At 41.0% G+C, this 21,116-nt stretch overlaps 1 protein-coding gene across 2 annotated transcripts in view; it reads right to left on the reverse strand.

Annotated features, from left to right (window-relative positions):
- ATP9B (ATPase phospholipid transporting 9B (putative)) overlaps positions 1-21,116 on the reverse strand; it is a 448,810-nt gene that overhangs the window by 169,163 nt on the left and 258,531 nt on the right. For both annotated transcript variants that reach the window (XM_040353855.1, XM_040353854.1), the window contains exon 11: positions 11,941-12,017. In XM_040353855.1, coding sequence (XP_040209789.1) covers positions 11,941-12,017 — 77 coding nt within the window. The remainder of the gene's footprint in view (positions 1-11,940; positions 12,018-21,116) is intronic.

Raw genomic sequence — 21,116 nt, forward strand, 5'->3', positions numbered from 1 at the left:
ATTGCACAAGTCTGTCCCTGGCTGAAATCAAGTGGCATAACAATCATCCCATACATCCCCCGCAGTCATCATTATCTACAGTTGGAAGTATCCAAGCCCACTGTGCAATTTTTTAGGCCCTATGACATAGGATGTTGTAGTTCTTTATATAGTGAAATAAGCCTTGGGCAAGGATTCATCCTGCAGCAGAGACTCCTTACTGATTGATACCATATGAAAAGAGGCTAAATAAAACCAAGCAGTACATGCATGGTGCAATTCAATATAACAGAATAAAGATCTATTTGACAGGGAGTACTTCAGTTTCAATACATCTAAAGATAGGAATTTACCATACAAAAAGTCCCCAAAACCGTAATCCTCCTGATGCCCAGATGAGAGGTTCTGGAATGTAGAAGATATGCTAAAGATTTGGATTATTCAATTGTGGAGTATGCAGGTACCATTTATTAGTATCGGTAAGGCAAAGCACTCCAGTTCTGTCCCATGCTCTGATGGTAGAACAGATAAGTAAGAGGAAATGGGGTTCAAGGGCATCTATAAAAGAGTAGCTGGAGTGCTTCATGAGATCCTGCCTGCGTCCTCCATCACCATTGATGCATTGGTCTTATGTGCATGGATGAGCTGTCCTGCCAGAAAATATTGAAAAAGACTCAGAAGCGCCAACCCTACAGACGCCACATTCTTCATATATTTAAGTTAAAGTGGAGTTCCACTCAAAAGTGGAACTTCCGCTTATCCGTCTCCTCCCCCCTCTGATGCCACATTTGGCACCTTTCGGGGGGGGGGGGGAGGGGTATCTGTTTTTGACAGGTACCATTCCCCACTTCCGGGAAACTGGGCCAGAACCCAGTCTCTCAGAAGTTCGGCCCTTCTCTTCTTCCTCCAACGCTGGAGCAATTAGAAAGCGCAGCAAGCTCTGCGCATGCTCAGTAGAGAACCGGCTGTAAAGGGACCGGGGTCCCTTACCAGGAATGGCGGCAGCAGAAGCACCCGACAGTTGATCCAAAGATCAGCTGGGGTGCTGACATGTAAGTGTACAGGTAAGTGTCCATAAATTAAAAGTCAGCAGCTACAGTAATAAAGGCTAATAAAATGTGGTAAAATATTGCATGTGGTAACAGTTGTGCAAGTGTTCAACTCATTAAGAATTTTGCATTAAATACAAAATGCGGTATTTGGTCAATTTTGCGATAACTACCACATTATTTAATGTGATCATTTATTGCATTGAGCTGGTTGCTAAGGAGCAGGAATCCCAGTCGACAATTAAAAATTATGAAAAAAAAAACAGTATGCGTTCCCAACCCAATGCATACCAGGTGCTTCGGAAAAACCACCCCCCCCCCAAAAAAAACTGAGTGGGGTCCCAACCCAAAATCAATACTAGACCGTTATGAGAATGCAGCCCAGTGTGTGGGAGGACCCCCTCACACACCCGCCATTGCCACCCGGGGCATGGAGAAATGTGGCAGATTGCCTCTGGGGGAGGCCTGCCTACTCCCAACTCCTGTAGTCCGGCTCCTCTCTCGAGTACACGCACAAAAATACACAAAAAAAGAATGCAGCCCAGCAGGTCAGAAAAGGGGGGGACGAGCGAGTCCCCCCTCCTGAACCATACTAGACCACGTGCTTTGGTGGGTGGGTGCTTTGGGGCAGGGCGGCTCTACCCCCCTCACCCCAAAGCACCTTGTTTCCATGTTGATGGGGACAAGGGCCTTATTCCCACAACCATGGCCGGTGGTTGTGGGGGTCTGCAGGCAGGGGACCCTTAGATCCCACCCCCCATGTGAATGAGTATGGCCTACCCATTCACTCAAAAAATTGTCAAAAAGTAATAAAAACACAACAGTTTTTGTCAGTTATTAAAAAATAAAACTGTTCCCCGATGTAAATCCATCTCCAATCATGCCACCCGCTGCACTCGAAAAAAAAAAAAGCTTCCTTTTTTGATGAAGGCTGGCCGACTACTGCAGGCTCCACCATTTGACATTTCTTATATAAGTAAGGGGTGGGGACACCTGGATATGTCACCTGGTGGTCCCATCTCCTTGCTACATCACTATTTGACTTTAAACTGGTTGCAAAGTCACATGTATCAATGACTTTGATTCTCTGTGTTTTAGGTCCCTGTTCAGTACAGTATGTGTATTTTCTTAAAATTATAATGCTAAATACCTTCTTTGCAGAGCCCTACTGTGCTGTCATGTGACCTCCCTCTGTATCCCTTCCCGAGTGAGTACAGTGGGAGGGGTTGAGATTTTTCTCTGATGAATGAAAGCCAGCAGAGGGAGGTCACATGACAGGGCAGCAGGGCTCTGAAAATAAGTTATTTAGCTTTATAATTTTAGGAAAACATACACACTGTACTGAACAGACATCTGAAACAGAGAGGATAAAAGTATGGTAATTAATAGATGTTTCTATACTTTTCAAACACTGGAGCAGGAAATAGAATTACACAGGCAGGAGAGGAGAGGGAGTAGTGGAGAGGGGAGTAGAAGGGAGGGGGGGGGGATCGGCTCACACAGACTACGGAACTGACAGGGAGAAGGGGAGGGGGAGAATGGGGAGGGGGAGAGGGGGAAGAAGAAGGGGGAGAAGGGGAAGGGGGAGATACAGAGATTCTGAGGAGATAAGTGGATGACGGAGGCGCGTAACCTGACCACACTATTAGAGATCAGCAGCCATGATAAACATGGTCAGTTTACAGAGGGGAAGACCGGAACAGGCAGGACCAGCCTGGTATTGTACTTCATAGAAAGGGAAAATTGACATGGCAAAAGCACTGTGATATATCTTTTGCCTTAAAGGGACAAGAGCATGTTTTTTTTAATGGTACAACCACTTTAATAACACATATTAATTAGTGCTATTGTAGTAGCTCAGTTATACAAGCAAATGGCAAGGAGAAAGCTGAAAAGGGAATGATGGAAATTTTTCCCTGATTTCTAGTTTAATAAGACGACCTTTCATTAAGGCAACCTAATCTCCTAGCACCACCAAGATAAAATGAATGCATAAGAGGGAAGTGATTTTAAACACAGGAGTATAGCGCATTTAAAACAGGCTAAGACGAAATACCAGGTGCACTTTAATAAAAGTAAACAGATAGAGGAGGCTGAAATACAACGGAGTCTGCACTGTGTTTACAATCAGCATAGGGAATATTATTTTTAACTTTCATGATTTAACTCTTAACATAAATATGTGAGGCTACACTAATAAAGTCGTACACATACAACATCCATTTCCCATAAGGTTAATTAGCCTCCATAAATGACCTTTACTTCTCACAGACACAACTTTATAAAGACTGACAAGGTTTAAGAAATATCTATACAGGTAAAATTGATTATACATTTGAGAATCCTGGAACTGAGTATTATACATAATCTGTACTTTCTGTCCATCACATCCAATGTACAAAGTGACAATAATGCATTGACCTACACTTTTCCACTCAGCAGCGGCTTGCGGTAAAAACATGCTAATTAATGCCAAATTCTATTTAGAATGAAAATCATTATTCTGTCTGGAAAATTATTTTTTGGGGATTATGCGATTGTTTCCTCAGGCAACAAAAGCATTTAAAACACTGAAATTTATTAGTGATTTTTTCTTAACTTTGACTCTCAATGAGTCCAATACTTCAGATAAATATTGTTCACTGAAAACAATAAAAAAAATATATTTGGGAAAGCTATAGAAAATGATTACAGTTATTATTATGTCCCCTCCCCAAGGAAACATTCTCAAGTAATGGGGACCACTCGTGAAACCAATAAGCTGACCAGAACCCGCCCACCCACTTATCCACTCAAATTCAAAAATACCACCAGACTAGTATGGAGAATAGAAAATATTTAAAATGTTGTCCAATAGAAAGAAAGAAATGCCTTAATAGGATTATTAAATTTCACCTGTCATAACAGCGTGTGCTGCCATTACTGGTCTCCTTGATCCTGCTCCTAATGGTCTCATTTGATTCTCCGTGCATTAGGCTCTTTAGGTGAATATTGTTTACTGAATTCAATTTAAAGAACATTCTGTTTGGCAAAACTATAGACAATTATTACAGTTATGCTTTCAGATCAGCTTGGCTGGTGGGATTTTCCACTATTAATAAGATGTGGAATGTCTCCTCACCAAGGAAATAATATCAAGTGGTGGTAACCTCCTATGAAACTCCTTTGATAAGCTGATCAGAACCCACTCAAATTCCAAAATACAGCCAGACTTGTATGGAGAATGAAAAACTTTTATAATATTGTCCAATAGAAAGAAATCAATGCCTCGAGTTGCTGAAACAATATTATTACATTGCAACTGTCATAAAAGTGTGGGCTGACATTACTGGCCTCTCTCTGAAAATGATACTGATGATGCTTTTGACTTTATTTCTTCTGAGTGAAAGGTCTCTATCTTTACACTTGTTCTAGGTTATCAACTTAGAATTGAAACCACAGCATGAGCGTTTTCAGTAGGAGGGCGTCTTTCATATGTATCTCATGACAGTTTTGCTCCAAATAATAGCTAGAGTGTGATTCAATTTCTCTGTACAGAAAAACACATCTAGAAATAAAATAAAATTGGTGTATCAGTACTGCATTTAATGCCCAATACCAACCCATCACCTTTTCGTGATGTCAGCATGCAGTGTATTCCTTTTGGAGCTTGAGAGAATTCTGCCTCTGGATAGCCAATAGGAAGTATCCGTGCTACCCAGTCTAATTCTAGGGTAAATTCCCTTTAAAAAATCATTTATGAATAGAAGGCAGCAAGGCGGAGAGGGTGGGGGATGAGTTTTTTGGAGACGGGCATTAAACTTTATTAATTTCATGCAAATTGCATAATGTATATATACAGCAGCAAGAAAGGTAGGCTTTTACGCCAGGCCACTGCACATATGAATCTATAGTGACATGAGGCTGTATGCTGGGAGTGTCCTTCCAGTATACTAACAAAGCTGTCACTGACAGCTCTCAGTCAAGGCTTCTGATTGAAAACCAGCAGGACTCACTCCTGATCATGTGACCACTGAAAGAGCCAATCACACCAGTCACATGATACAGAAGCCATGGGTGTGGAAATGCCAAGTAGTGGAAATGGAAAGTTTACAAAAAAATTATATATATATATATATATATATATATATATATATATATATATATATATATTGAGTTGCAGTTCAGTGAGTAAAATAACTAAATAACTATTTGATCCCCAAGCAAAACATGGTTTAGTATTTGGTGAAGAAACCCTTGTTGGCAAGCACAGAGGTAAAACGCTTCTTGTAGTTAGTTACCAAGTTTGTGCACATCTCAGGAGGAATTTTGGTCCACTCTTCTTTACAGATCTTCTCTAAATCCTCAAGGTTTCTTGGCTATCGCTTGGCAACGAGAAGTTCCAGCTCCCTCCATAAATTTTCTATAGGTCCACTCTATGACCTTAAAGTGCTTCTTCTTGAGCCACTCCTTTGTTGCCTTGGCAGGATGTTTTGGGTCATTGTCATGCTGGAAGTCCCATCTACAGCCTATCTTCAGTGTTCTTGCTGAGGGAAGAAGGTTCTCATTCAAGATTTAAAAATACATGGCCTGTGCTTGCTTGGTGTGTACAACCATCGTACAGAAGCCCTCTGGCAGACATGTATGGTGAAAATACACCATACATGTTTGTCCGTGTGTACCCGGCCTAACAGTTGTCTCCTTCTCACCAAGCTTCTTGCTGATGGTCTTGTAGCCCATTCCAGCCTTGTGCAGGTCTACAATCTTATCCCCGATGTCCTTTGACAGCTCTTTGTCCTTGTTCATGATGGTGGGTTGAATGGAAGAAAGAGATTCTGTGGACAGTTGTCTTTCACATACATAACGATTTGTCGTTAGGAGCCCCTTGTTAAATTGACAGAACTTATCTGTGTACCAGTAATAACAAAAAACTGTGCTAAGCTAACTAAAAAACAGTAGACAATGATAAACCAGAAGGCTGCAGTAAAGTGGTGTAAACACAAAATGAATAAAAAAGAAGAAAAAACTGTGCCAGCAATAATTAACTAGCAAACAAGGCTAGACAAATGTCTAACCTTGTCTACTCACTACTTCCTCACAAGTAGTGAGGAGACATTGCTGAAATCGGCAGCAGAGGAGGAGTTTGCTATCCTACGTTTGGACGATTCATTCCTGGGACATCTGGATCCTGTGTTTTAACCTATGGTCGGATACCATACCTCTTTAACGCTGTTTATACCTGTCATTCTGGTAAGCGGCTTTCCATGTGGTGGCGGTTCTCACGGATGTCAAAACGTTCACTGTGGTGCCCTTTGTCTCGATTTTAGACACCAACGAGATTTAAACATATATTGGGACATTATTCATATGATATGCTTTTATGTCTGGTATCTGGATTGCTTCACGCTCAATATTTGTCTAGCCTTGTTTTCTAGTTAATTATTGCCTTGTTTTCTAATTTAATTATTTTTTATCTGTGTACCACATGAGCACATACTGTAGCCAGTCTGTGGGAGGCAGAATTATTGTTGGTTGGTAGGGGATCAAATCCTTATTTTACTTACCAAACTAAAACTTTGTTTATAACATTTGTATTGAGTTTTTTTTCTGGATTATTGGCTGATATTCTGTCTCTAGCATTTAACACTTTACCTACCGAGTCATTGTAAAGTGACGTCGGCGGGAACCCTCCCTCCCTCAGAGTGGACGTCATATGATGTCCTTGCATTCCCGGGCGGCTAGGGGGGGGCACGCGCGCCGCATTGCTCGGGACCCGGTGCGCGTGCCCGGCGGCCCCGATGTGCGTCGGGCACCCACGATTGCCAGCAATCATGGCAGGACCATGGATCTGTGTGTGTAAACACACAGATCCATGTCCTGTCAGCGGTGAGGAGACCGATGTGTGTTCCTAGTACAGAGGAACACACATCGGTCTCCTCCCCTTGTGAGTCCCCCTCCCCCTACAGTTAGAACACACTTTAGGGAACATATTAACCCCTTCCTCACCCCCTAGTGTTAACCCCTTCCCTGCCAGTCACATTTACACGGTAATCAGTGCAGTTTTATAGCACTAATCGCTGAATAAAAGTGAATGGTCCCAAAAATTGGTCAAAAGTGTCCGATATGTCCGCCGCAATGTCACGGTCACAATAAAAATCGCAGATCGCTGCGATTACTAGTAAAAAAAATAAAAAAAAATTAAAATGCCATAATTCTATTCCCTATTTTGTATATGCTAGAACTTTTGCACAAACCGATTAAATACCCTTATTGTGATTTTTTTTTTTTACCAAAAATATGTAGAAGAATACGTATCAGTCTAAACTGAAGAAATTAAAAAAAAAAAATATATATATGATATTTAGTAAATCAAAAAGCAAAAGATAGTGTTTTTTTTTCAAAATTGCCGCTCTTCTTTTGTTTATAGTGCAAAAAATTAGAACCGCAGAGGTGATCAAATACCACCAAAAGAAATCTCTATTTGTGAGAAAAAAATGGTGTCAATTTTGTTTGGAAGCCACGTCGCATGACCACGCAATTGTCTTTCAAAGTGCGACAGCGCTGAAAACTAAAAATTGGTCTGGGCAGGAAGGGGGTGAAAATGCCCTGTATGGAAGCGGTTAAAATACACCTATGATAAAAATGATAGACCATTAATTTCTTTGTATAAATCTCATACAAAATCTGCATGGGATCAAATAATTATTTTTCCCCACTTTGTGTGTATAATATATATATATATATATACACACACACACACACACACACACACACACAATTAAACTGAAATGTACTTGGCATTCAAAGTACTATTATAATTTGCATCCCTATACACCAATGGTTTAAACGTTGGCATCTGCATTATGCATAAAAGGATGCATTACCTGTCTCCCTTAGTCACACAATATAGTATCTTTTTTCCAATTAGAAACACAAATCAATACACTCTAGAGATTTCAATAATTGCTCCAGGCAATTTGTATTATCATTTCTTTCCTAATACCCATACTTATCCACTAGATTATTAAGAATCACAAAAAAACAGCTATCTGCCAAGGCAATGTATTAAAAAACCTATCAAGTGGTTCTCTCTTAAAATCCATTTGTCTCTGGTATCAGATAAACAAACCATATAAATGAGAATAGTTCCATCCCCCTAAAGAAGATATGACATACGATCCATTTATGCGCTGTGTCTCTTCTCTGTACTGTGTACTATGTTTGACGGAACTGTCTACATACGTTAAGATCATTCCCTATAAAGAAAACTGTGCAAGTAAAACAGATACACAATTCCTAGGGGGCTTATTTATAAAGTAGTGAATATTACTTTTACCAAACATTCTCTTGTGTTGCATCGATCATTGTAATTTGAAACACATGCACCAAAAGATTCACTTGCAGTAAATATTGGTGAATGTCAGATTTTCCGATATATACTGTAACTATCCTCCCTTAAACTTTACATATCTACAAAATGATTTTCACAAAAATAGCCAGATTAACAAAAATAGGGTAACAAAAGAATTTACCCTATATGAGTACTCCTAATGCTAAAGCATACAGTACAGAGACATTTTAGACAACTGCATGCTTCTAAGTTTGTGACAACAGTTTTGGGAAAACATAACTGTGCCCATATAAATAAACCGACTACTACTCTAGTCAGGTGAAGATATAAGAATCCAAAAGGCACTTTAGTTCACCCACATCTGACATATCTGCTCTGAGCAGACTGTTCCTTCAAGTGATAACTATAGTCAAAATAAATACCTGCAGTGAATGACACAATATTAGATGTGAGTACAGTGGAACCTCGGTTTATGATTAATGCGGTTAACAAGCATTTTGAAAGACGAGCAACTTTAAAAAAAAAAAATCTGACTCGGTTTGCGAGTGTTGTCTCGCAAAACGAGCAGAATTCAAGCTAATGTGGTGTGCAGTACCGCATTTGGCCTGAGAAGCGGAGGGGACAGGAGCTGATCAGAGCCGTTCGGAAATGCTTGGAAATACTCCGTTCCCGGGGTATTACGAGGTCAGCTAAGCTGTCCCCGGGCCTTTCTGAGGTTCTCCGCCCCCCCCCGACCTCTGGTCTCATGTTTGAAGTCAATGCAGAACAAATTATTTTTGTTTCCATTGACTTCTATGGGGAAACTCGCTTTGATACGTGAGTGCTTTGGATTACGAGAATTCTCCTGGAACGGATTATGCTCGTAATCCAAGGTTCCACTGTATATAGTTTTTGTTTTGTTTTTCTGACTGTGGTGTTACCTGCAGCACAACCCCTAATAAATGTTACGAAGCACATCCAAGTAGTTAATAGCAATGTCCAGTAACTGAGAAAAGGTCTTACATGAGAGGGGTCACTTGTTGGCTGGAGCTGCAAGTGTAATGTCAAATTGAAGTGGGCCCCACTAAAAAAGCATAAAGTCTAAGACTGATTTTACTTCCTGTTAAGGCCCTGGAATTCATGGAACATTATTTTTTTCGTTCATGTTATATATTTGTTCCAGACTTTTTGTAGTTTTCATTTAAAAGTTATCAAACTAACTTTAACAATGTTTTTTTTTTTAAGATTATATACACAGAAACATTGATGTTGCACTGTGGTGCCTAAACAATACATTCTGTAGAACCATGAGAAATATTCAAAGTTTTCATTATGAGACAAAGAACTTATAAGAAAAGGAATTCACATTAGACTCTGGACAGTTAATGTGGCCCTCTTCTACCCTGCAGGGAAGCCAGTCTTCATGAGAAATAGACAGTCGTGATGGACATTTTATTCTGGCAGAGACCATCAACACATTAAACAAAACAGTCGTCAACGTTCAACATTAGCTGCCGATTTCAGACACATATTGACAGCTTTGCTGTCCTGAGGCAAATTACTAAACCATCCTGTTCCTCATTTCTGGAGTCCCTTCAATAGATGATTCATCATCCAAATGACAAAATGTCACATTAACTCCTCCTTCTATGCTGAATATGCCTAAAAACATATCATGCAAAGCTATGTCTGTTAATTGTTAAATATTAACCCATAATTATATGTTTATGTTGCTTGGGAAAATATAAGAAATAATATCTAGCTCTAAAATGCTAAAAAAGGTGTGTTAAAGGATTAATGTGGGCTGCAGTAAGTACATTTCTAAACTTTTAACAGAATAGTCTTCCTACAGTACAAAAAGTAACATGCTTGCATTATCAACCTAAACCAAAACTATAAAGCCCTGTACACACGATCGGTTTGTCTGTTTTCATCGGACAAACGGATCGTGTGTGGGCCCCATCGGTCTGTTTTCCATCAGTGAAAAAAAAATAGAACATGTTTTAAATTTTTCCTATGGATAAAAAAAAACATAGAAAAAAACGATCGTCTGTGTGGAAGTCCATCTGTCAAAAATCCATGCATGCTCAGAATCAAGTCGACGCATGCTTGGAAGCATTGAACTTAATTTTTTTCAGCACGTCGTAGTGTTTTACGTCATCGCGTTTGGACACGGTCGGATTTTTGACTGATGGTGTGTAGGCAAGACCGATGAAGTCAGCTTCATCGGATATCCGACGAAAAAATCCATTGGACTAGATTCCATCAGATATCCGATTGTGTGTACAGGGCTTTATAGTACAAAATACAGGAAAATGCATAGTTAAAGTGATTATAAAGTCTGTTTTCTTTTTTTTTTTACCACTTTCTGCCCAAGGTACATCATATGACATCATGGATTTTGAGTGGGGATATCTGAACGATGCCATCTTTTACAGCTGGTGAATCTGTAAACGGAACAATCATAGCGGCAGTTCAGCCTCTTGATCGTTCTTACAGGCACCCTCCGGGGCTTCTCCGGGCTCGCCCCTACGATCAGTGAACCAGAGAACAAATCGGTCGCCGACAGAAGTTTACCATAGAGATTTGTGGTGACCAGATCGTCCCCAGTCACCTTGGAGGCCCGGGCACGACATTATGACATCACGTCCGGGCAGGCTTCCGTAAACAAAGCCAAGAACGTGGCTGGAATGGCCGAGAGAGTTTATTTTTTTATCTCAGCCTTTTCAGCCTGGAGGAGAGATGTGGGGTATAATTGACCCCACATCTCTCCATAAAGAGGACCTGCCACGCACTATTCCTATTACAAGGGATGTTTACATTCCCTGTAATAGGAATAAAAGTGATCACATTTTTTTTAAAAGAGAAAGTGTAAAAATAAATACATAAAAGTAAAATAAAGAATAAAAAATTATAATTTAGATCGCCCACCTCCCTGTGTGCTCACGCACAGAAGCAAATGCATATGCAAGTCTCGCCCCCATATGTAAACAGGATCTGTATGTGAGGTATCTCCACGTGCGTTAGAGGAAAAGCAACAATTCTAAAAAAAATTACAACGTCACCTATGGAGATTTTTTTTAAGTACCAAAGTTTGGTGCCATTCCATGAATGTGCATAATTTTAAAGTGTGACATGTTAGGTATCTATTTACTTGGCGTAACATCATCTTTCACATTATACAAAAAAATTGGGCCAACTTTACTGTTTTTCTTTTTTTTATTCATTCCCCCAAAAAAACACATTTGAAAAATCGCTGCGCAAATACCGTGTGACATAAAAAGTCGCAATGACCACCCTTTTTATTCCCTAGGGTCTCTGCTAAAAAAAAAACATATACAATGTTCTGAATAATTTTCTAGAATTTTTTTATGATTTTTACATGTAGGAAGGAAGTGCCAGAATTGGCCCTGATGGGAAGTGGTTAATAAGAAACATGTGGTGGATACACACAGGGCAACCCAGATCCTCCTCTTCTTGGGCCCCCTCCTGGCCCCTCTCTCCTGTCAAGTGCCCTCATAGCAAGCAGCATCAACATAAATAACTGCAATAAATGCTGCTTGTATACCCGTTCAGCTTTTATGAAGATTTTTTATAAATTACCTTGTTTTTTGGATTTGAGGTATTCATCACACTTCTGGTCTCTTTTCCAGTATAAATGACAACACCTATTATAGTACCTAAAATACAATGGTAAAACATGATTAATGATTTGTATAACGATTAAAAAAACAGCTTTTAAGACCATACAAAAACGACACTTTACACTAAACCATAATATATTTATTCACATAAAGTGCGAGTCTCAAGAGGCAGACAGAGAGTACACCTGTGACTTACTTTTAGGAACAAAATTAATAAAAAAACACTAAATTCTTAAAGTAGAACTAAAGTCTCCCAATTCAGATAGAAAGTGACACAAAAACCTCAAAGTAACAAAAACTTTTTTTTTTTTTTTTTACTTTCCTTAAAGTGGTTGTTAATCCACTCATTAAACTTCATATAATCCTGTGTGTTTGCTAATGATAGGTGCTCCTGTCTCTGTGTTTTATAAAAAAAAAAAAAAGCCTGCTATACCCGATTTCAGAGCATCGCTCCGCGCTCACTTGACTGGATGTCTTTCTCCTCTTCCCGTCTGACAACTGCAGCAAGCGGGGACAAGCTTGCCCTGCTGACGTCAGTCGGGACATGAGGAAGAGAGAGCCGGCCAGTCACGTTAACACCGGGCAGCGCTCTGAAATCAGGTATAACAGTCATTTATTATGAGTACCTATCATTAGAAAACACAGATTATATAACTATGTTATTTCAGCAGCAGGAGGGGAGAGGGCAGGCACCTGACACAGAGCAGACAGGCAGAGAGGGGAGAGAGGACAGGATAGCTGCAGGTGACAGAGGCACATAAACTGACCACGGTGTCAGGGCTCAGCAGCCATGGTAAACCATGGTCAGTTTACAGGGGCGAGGGAAAAACCAGGCAGGATCAGCCAGGTATTTCAGGTGTTACAGAGGGTCAAATGACACAGCACAAGCACTGTGCTGTATAACATGCTTTAAAGCAGGGGTAGGCAACCTCGGCCCTCCAGCTGTGGTGAAACTACAAGTCCTATGAGACATTGCAAGACCATGACAATCACAGGCATGACATCAGGCAGAGGCATGATGGGATTTGTAGTCTCACTGCAGCTTGAGTGCCAAGGTTGTCTACCCCTGCTTTAAAGTTTAGAGTTACAGAGGAGGTCTAGTGCTAGAATTGTTTCTGACGCTCTAACGCACCCGGCGATACCTCACATGTGTGGTTTGAACGGCGTTTACATATGTGGGTGGGACTTGCGTGTGTGTTCGCTTCTGAGCGCGAGCTACCGGGGATAGGGGAATTTAATTTTCAATAAGACCCCATATCTCTCCTCCAGGCTGGAAAGCATGAGATCGTGAATTTTTTTTTACGGATCTCATGCTTTTAGCCGCGATTGCGGCTTTGTTTACATTCCGGTACCCGGGCGTGACGTCATAACATCGCACCCAGGCCTCCGACGATCATATGCCTCCCATCTGGTGCCGGCAGATCGGGTCTCCGATGGCATGGGAGACCCCAGAGAAGCACCGGATGGTGGCGGGAGGGGGGGGGGACGTCCCCTCCCATCGCCTATAAGAACGATCAAGTGATGGAACTGCCGATATGATCATTCTTATGGTGCACAGGATCGCCGGCTTTAGAGATAGATATCCGAATGATGCCTGTAGCTGCAGGCATCTTTCAGATATCCCCATTGAAAGTCCAGGACGTCATATGACGTCCTTCGGCGGGAAGTGGTTAAAGTGGTTCTAAAGTTATATATATAGCTATAGCTATAAAGATATATGTCTATATATTTTTTTTAACCAAAAATAATACATGTAATACTAACATGTTCTGTGCAATGGTATTGCACAGAGCGATCCTTTACCTCCTCTTCTGGGGTCCCCTGGTGACTTGCTCCACTGCTTCATCCCTGCATGTGCCTCCATAGCAAGCTGTGTGCTATGGGGGCACACATGTGGGTATGCTTCCCAAGCTGGGCTGTATGAGTCCATATACACAAACAGAATGGCTCAGCCCCCTTCCTGTTTTCTGTTTTACAGGATCTGACTGACAGTAGCATGAGCCAATGACTTCTGCTGCTGCCTCTGTGTCCAGTAAGAGCAGGGAGAGAGGAGAGAACTACAGCAGACAGGCACACTGAGGATGTAATTATTTAGGATGGTGAGGGGGTGATACAACTACATGTGAACTGGCAGCCTTCTCAATGGAGCCAGTTCACATATCTGTGGGCCGCCCGCCATGCATTTTTAAAAAAGAGTCCTGTGCATTTTTAAGGTTCAAGCAAAAAATTGTACTTGAAACAGTGAACAAAACCCCACCGGACACCTTTTTAAAATTGCTCTGAAACCGCGGCCGGACATATGCGAACCAAGCCTTAACAAACATTGTTGTTTGTCAGGAATATATTGACACAGAATTATTAAGCTGGCGTTTAATATACCAATGTCAAGAAGTGCTTATATTTTAGTTGACATCACACTTGCAATCCTGTTGTGGGTGACAGCTCACCAGCATCAGAATTACTAAAAAGTGCAGTGAAAATACTTATCTATTTTGACAGGTTACTCCATCAGTGCCTCGATGAACAAGGCATTACTCGCTTGCTGAAAAAAAAATGCTGTTGAATGTCACTCACCAGCATGATTTACACCAGGAGTTACTCAGTAAGCATTGGATATTAAAAAGGGGTCAATAGTCAAGAAAATAAAAAATAAAAAACTCTATAGCACCCAAGTTCAGGCAAATGGAAACAGCTGCATAAAACAAGTATCTACATGATCAGGTAAAATCCATGCCAGTCTTCCTGCAGCTTGAAGTCAGAATTTTTCCAAGTATATCCACTGTCCTGCTTCTGAGAAAGCACATCCTGCACATGGGCAAGAATAGAAAATAACTGTCCTACCACACAATATATTGGAACACACGAGCCAACTTTAGCCCCATCGTGCCACGTATAGACAATGGGGTAGATCCACAAAGAAATTACGCCGGCGTATCTCCAGCGTAATTTCAAAATTCCTGCGTCGTATCTTTGTTTTGAATCCTCAAAACAAGATACGACGGTATCTCGGCTAGATTCAACAGGCGTACGTCTTCGTTTTTCGGCGACCGCTGGTGGCGTTTCCTTTGAAATCTGCGTCGAGTATGCAAATTAGCGATTTTCGACGATCCACGAACGTATGACCGACCATCGCATTTTATTTACGTCGTTTCCGTTCGGCTTTTTTCGGCGTATAGTTGAAGCTGCTATATGGTGGCGTACTCAATGTTAAATATGGCCGTCGTTCCCGCCTCGCATTTTTAATTTTTTACGTAGTTTGCGTAAGTCGTCCGTGAATGAGGCTGGACGCCATTTACGTTCACGTCGAAAACAATGACGTCCTTGCGACGTCATTTGGAGCAATGCACCCTGGGATATTTTAGGGACGGCGCATGCGTAGTTCATTCGGCGCGGGGACGCGCTTCATTTAAATGAAACACGCCCCCTACCTGCCGAATTTGAATTCCGCACCCTTACGCCGCCGTAACTTACGGCGCGAATTCTTTCAGGATTCAAACCAACAAAAAGTAAGTTACAGCGGCGTAGCGTATCTTAGATACGCTGTGCCCGGCGCAGATGTATGTGGATCTGCCCCAATGTGTTATACATTAAAGACTGCACTATAAGGTTGCCAATGAGTCAGACTTTCTAATGTTCACATAGTCAAATCATTATTACAAATATTACTTAACTAAATTACTCCAACGCCAAAGTATTTAGCAAAAATATGGGTATTATTTTGCTTAGCAGAAGATCATCAGGACTTAAAGGGGTTGTAAAGGTAAAAAAAAAAAAATCCCTAAATAGCTTCCTTTACCTCAGTGCAGTCCTCTTTCACTTACCTCATCCTTCGATTTTGCTCTTAAATGTCATTATTTCTTCTGAGAAATCCTCACTTCCTGTTCTTCTGTCTGTAACTACACACAGTAACGCAAGGCTTTCTCCCTGGTGTGTTAGGATGCCCACTAACACACAGCTCCTTCCTCTATCTGCAAAGTAGAGAGTGTCCTGACCCTCCTGCTCGCCCCCCTCCCCCTCAAGAGGCTTTCTCCACACCAGGTAGAAAGCCTTGCATTACTGTGTGGAGTTACAGACAGAAGAACAGGTAGTGAGGATTTCTCAGAAGAAAGAAGGACATTTAAAAGCAAAATTGAAGGATGAGGTAAGTGATGGAGGACTGCACTAAGGTAAAGGAAGCTATTTAGGGAAAAAAAAATATCTTTACAACCACTTTAAGATATATTTTCCATTGTAGAAGTTGTGGAAAATTGTAGAAATAACAGAGCCAGCCCCAAATTATTAAAGGCTACATATTATAGTGAACTTCTCCTAGGGGGTTATCTAATGCGTGGAGGAGCCGCAAGAGCCGTCGAGGGACTCCAAAAGAGGACGATAGGGGCCACACTGTGCAAAACAAAGTGCACCAGTGGAGGCAAGTATGACATGTTAGTTATTTAAAAAAAAAATAATAACCTTTAGTATCACTTTTATGCCGCGTACACACGATCATTTTTCGGCATGAAAAAGTCGTTTTTAAAAAATTTCATTTAAAATGATCGTGTGTGGGCTTCACATAATTTTTCGGGTTCTGAAAAACAACAATTTTTTTTTTCGAACATGCTGCATTTTTTAACAACGTTTTAAACTATGTCGTTTTTCAGGTTGTAAAAAATGATCATGTGTGGGCTAAAACTACGTTAAAAACCTGCGCATTCTCAGAAGCAAGTTATGAGACAGGAGCGCTCGTTCTGGTAAAACTACCGTTTATAATGGAGTAAGCACATTCATCACGCTGTAACAGACAGAAAAGCGCAAATCATCTTTTACTAACACGGAATCAGCTAAAGCATCCCCAAGGGTGGCGTCATATGCATGGAACTTCCCCTTTATATTGCCGTTGTACGTGTTGTACGTCACCACGCTTTGCTAAAGCATTTTTTTAAAATTATGGTGTGTGGGCAACGTCGTTTTAATGATTAAGTTGGAAAAACGTCGTCTTTTTTCATGCCGAAAAATGATCGTGTGTACGCGGCATAAGTCTTGCAGTGTGGGTTAGCCCCAATGCAAGGAAGGATTTTTGTTTCCCCAGAGAAAACAAATACATTTGATGGCCTACCGTAATATATTCAGAATTTTTGTATCTCAAACAAAGCATTTCTATTCAAGAAAAAAAAAAAAAAGTGTTTTGAAGCTCATATAACATAAGTGTTAACATGAGTCTTCAATGTAATTTAAGAACATGAAAAATTGTCTTTGCTTTTTAAAACAACCACTTGCTCAAGATAAGAGTCATCCCCATCGTTTCTGTGTTTCTGTACAATGAAGCAGCTAATCAATATTCCCATCTTAATTTCCCAATGCATTATGTCTGCCTCTTTCTAGAGATGAATGTGCTATTAATATTGGATGAACATGTTGGCAGAGAAGGGCCTCTTATAAACTTACATGTATTCTAAATATTCCCAGAGTCGCTCAGACAAGAGAAAAGAATTTACAATAATGAATCACTTTGTCTGGGATGACAGGTAAACTGCAGTTAAGAAAACTTATAACAAACAAATTAGCATGTAAAGATACTCATAAAGCAGAGCAAACATGTTACTGTCTATTTAAATTTCAGAGCATACATTTTTCTGCAATAAAAGACAGTGGATACTAGTCTTTTTTTTTTTTGTTATATTCAGAAATAAAACTGTAGAGGGAGGGGGCCCGGAGGGGAGTCAGAAGTCAACTCTTTATTGTTAAGGAACCATAAAGCCATCACTAATTATTCTTGTTTCATGATATGGATTGTTGAAAAGTAGCCCTCTGTATAAAGCAGACCACATGGTGTATCCAATGTCACCTTCTGGAGGTAGCCAAGTACTTGAGTCCTGGGTATGGGTTTAAAACAGCACAGGGACAGAGGGCATTTACCTCCATTTTAAAATAGGCCCCATCAGTACTAGCAGTAGGTCTGCTGGCTGTTATTGACAGTCGGGGTCCAGCGCTAAACCCAGGACCTGAAAGATTTGCTCCTGAGCTACTCAGTGCTCCTTAGAAGTGTCTGTAGCTGGTCACTGTAAACACAATACAGAAGCATTGCGCCTGGAAGAGTGTGATGTCACAGCACTTCCCCAAGTACGGAGGCTCAGGCAGAGTTGCTGCAGTGATCTGTTAGATCCAATTAGAAGTGATATATTGCTGCTGAGCTGCATAGGGAGTCTGGATCTCCCATGAAGAAAAAGTGTAAAATATATAAAAACTATTTGAAAAATAAATATACACTGTATATGGGAATGAATATACTATATATACACTGTGGCCCGGATTCACAACGGAGTTACGACGGCGTATATCCGGATACGCCGTCGTAACTCTGGGTTGCAGGGTCATATCCATGCGACTGATTCATAGAATCAGTTACGCATAGATTTCCCTAAGATCCGACCGGCGTAAGTGTCTTACACCGTCGTATCTTAGGCTGCATATTTCCGCTGGCCGCTAGGTGGCGCTTCCGTATATTTCCGTGAGGAATATGCAAAATAGATAGTTATTCAGAAACGTACGTCCACCCGGCGCATTTTTTTACGTTAGGCGTTTTCCGGCGTAAAGTTACCCCTGCTATATGAGGGGTATCCTATGTTAAGTATGGACGTCGTTCCCGGGTCGAATTTTGAAAATTTTACGTCGTTTGCGTAAGTCGTTCGCGAATAGGGCTGTACGTAAGTTACGTTCACGTCTAAAGCATTGACGATTTGCGGCGTAATTTCGAGCATGCGCACTGGGATTCTTTCACGAACGGCGCATGCGCCGTTCATAAAATACGTCAAATACGTGGGGTCACAGTGAATTTCGATAAAACACGCCCACATCATCCACATTTGAATTAGGCGGGCTTACGCCGGACCACATACGTTACGCCGCCGTAACTTAGGGCGCAAGTTCTTTCTGAGATACGTTACTCCCCGCCGAAAGATACTCCAATGTATCTGAATCCAGGCCAGTATGTGTATGTATACAGCCATGGTCAAAAGTTTTGAGAATGACACAAATACTAATTTTCACAAAGTCTGCTGCCTCAATTTTTGCGATGGGAAATTGCATATACTCCAGAATGTTATGAAGAGTGATCAGACGAATTGCAATTAATTGCAAAGTTCCTCTTTGCCATGAAAATTTACTTAATCCCATAAAAAAAAATTCCACTGCCTTTGTGAAGAAGGCTTCAGGGTGCCCAGGAAAGTCCAGCAAGCGCCAGGACCGTCTCCTAAAGAGGATTCAGCTGCGGGATCGGAGTGCCACCAGTGCAGAGCTTGCTCAGGAATGGCAGCAGGCAGGTGTGAGCGCATCTGCATGCACAGTGAGGCGAAGACTTTTGGAAGATGGCCTGGTGTCAAGAAGGGCAGCAAAGAAGCCACTTCTCTCCAAAAAAAACATCAGGGACAGATTGATCTTCTGCAGAAAATATGGTGAATGGACTGCTGAGGACTGGGGCAAAGTCATATTCTCTGATGAAGCCTCTTTCCGATTGTTTGGGGCATCAGGAAAAAGGCTTGTCCGGAGAAGAAAAGGTGAGCGCTTCCATCAATCCTGTGTCATGCCAACAGTAAAGCATCCTGAGGTCATTCATGTGTGGGGTTGCTTCTCATCCAAGGGAGTGGGCTCACTCACAATTTTGCCCAAAAACACAGCCATGAAAAAAGAATGGTACCAAAACACCCTCCAACAGCAACTTCTTCCAACAATCCAACAACAGTTTGGTGAAGGACAATGCATTTTCCAGCATGATGGAGCACCGTGCCATAAGGCAAAAGTGATAACTAAGTGGCTCGGGGACCAAAACGTTGACATTTTGGGTCCATGGCCTGGAAACTCCCCAGATCTTAATCCCATTGAGAACTTGTGGTCAATCCTCAAGAGGCGGGTGGACAAACAAAAACCCACTAATTCTGACAAACTCCAAGAAGTGATTATGAAAGAATGGGTTGCTATCAGTCCAGGAATTGGCCCAGAAGTTGATTGGGAGCATGCACAGTCGAATTGCAGAGGTCCTGAAAAAGAATGGCCAACACTGCAAATACTGACTCTTTGCATAAATGTCATGTAATTGTCGATAAAAGCCTTTGAAACGTATGAAGTGCGTGTAATTATATTTCACTACATCACAGAAACAACTGAAACAAATATCTAAAAGCAGTTTAGCAGCAAACTTGTGTCATTCTCAAAACTTTTGGCCACAACTGTATATACAATTTTAAAAATACATAAAAATATTCCTTCTCAAAATTAAATTCCCAGGTTTTTAGCAATCATAAGAACAAAAAAAGTCACCACTGTGCATATTTGTGCCCTCTTTAACACAACTTAATATAATCTTAATGATCTGCAAAAAAAACACTTTTGATGTACCTGTAAATGTAATATCCTGGAGTACAGTACAGGATACAGGAACTGATTCTTAGATCATAGATTATATGTCACTATCTTCAGGTGACTGGACTTGCGTTCTGTACTGTATTTTAAAACATGGAATTTACACCAATCAGCCATAACTTTATAAACACTCATGAAGAAATAATTCCGGACGGCTGCACTTACAAAAATCCTTTCATTGAAGCTTCATATGACAAGTGGTTGACAGATGGAGCAGGGGACAAAGAGGTAGATGCGTTTCGCGCAAATGTTATCGCTTAGTCATAACAGCAGCTTTTCTTGTTTTATAACCACTCACCTAAAATTAAGCAGGCCTGCCCTTTTGCTACCACAACAGCTTTGACCTGTAGAGACATGGACTCCACTAGACCTCTGAAGATATGCTGTAATATCTGGCACCAAGCTGTCAGTAACAGATCCTTTAAGTCCTGCAAGTTGCAAAGTGGGGACTACATAGATTGGTGTGTTTTTCCAGCACTCCCCAAAGATGCTTGCTTCGATTAAGATCTGAAAAATCTAGAGTCCAATTAAACACCTTGAACTTGTTGTTGTGTTCCATAAACCATTCTTGAACCATATTTGAAGTGTGGCAGAGTATTGAAAGAGGACACTGCCATCAAGGAATGCCATTTACATGAAGGTGTGTACTTGGTTAGCAACAATGTTTAGGTAAGTGGTATGTGTCAAGTAACATCCACATCAATGGCAGGATCCAAGGTTTCCCAGCAGAACATTGTTCAA

The sequence above is a fragment of the Rana temporaria genome, chromosome 5 (assembly GCF_905171775.1).
Source record: "Rana temporaria chromosome 5, aRanTem1.1, whole genome shotgun sequence".
Lineage (NCBI taxonomy): Eukaryota > Metazoa > Chordata > Amphibia > Anura > Ranidae > Rana > Rana temporaria.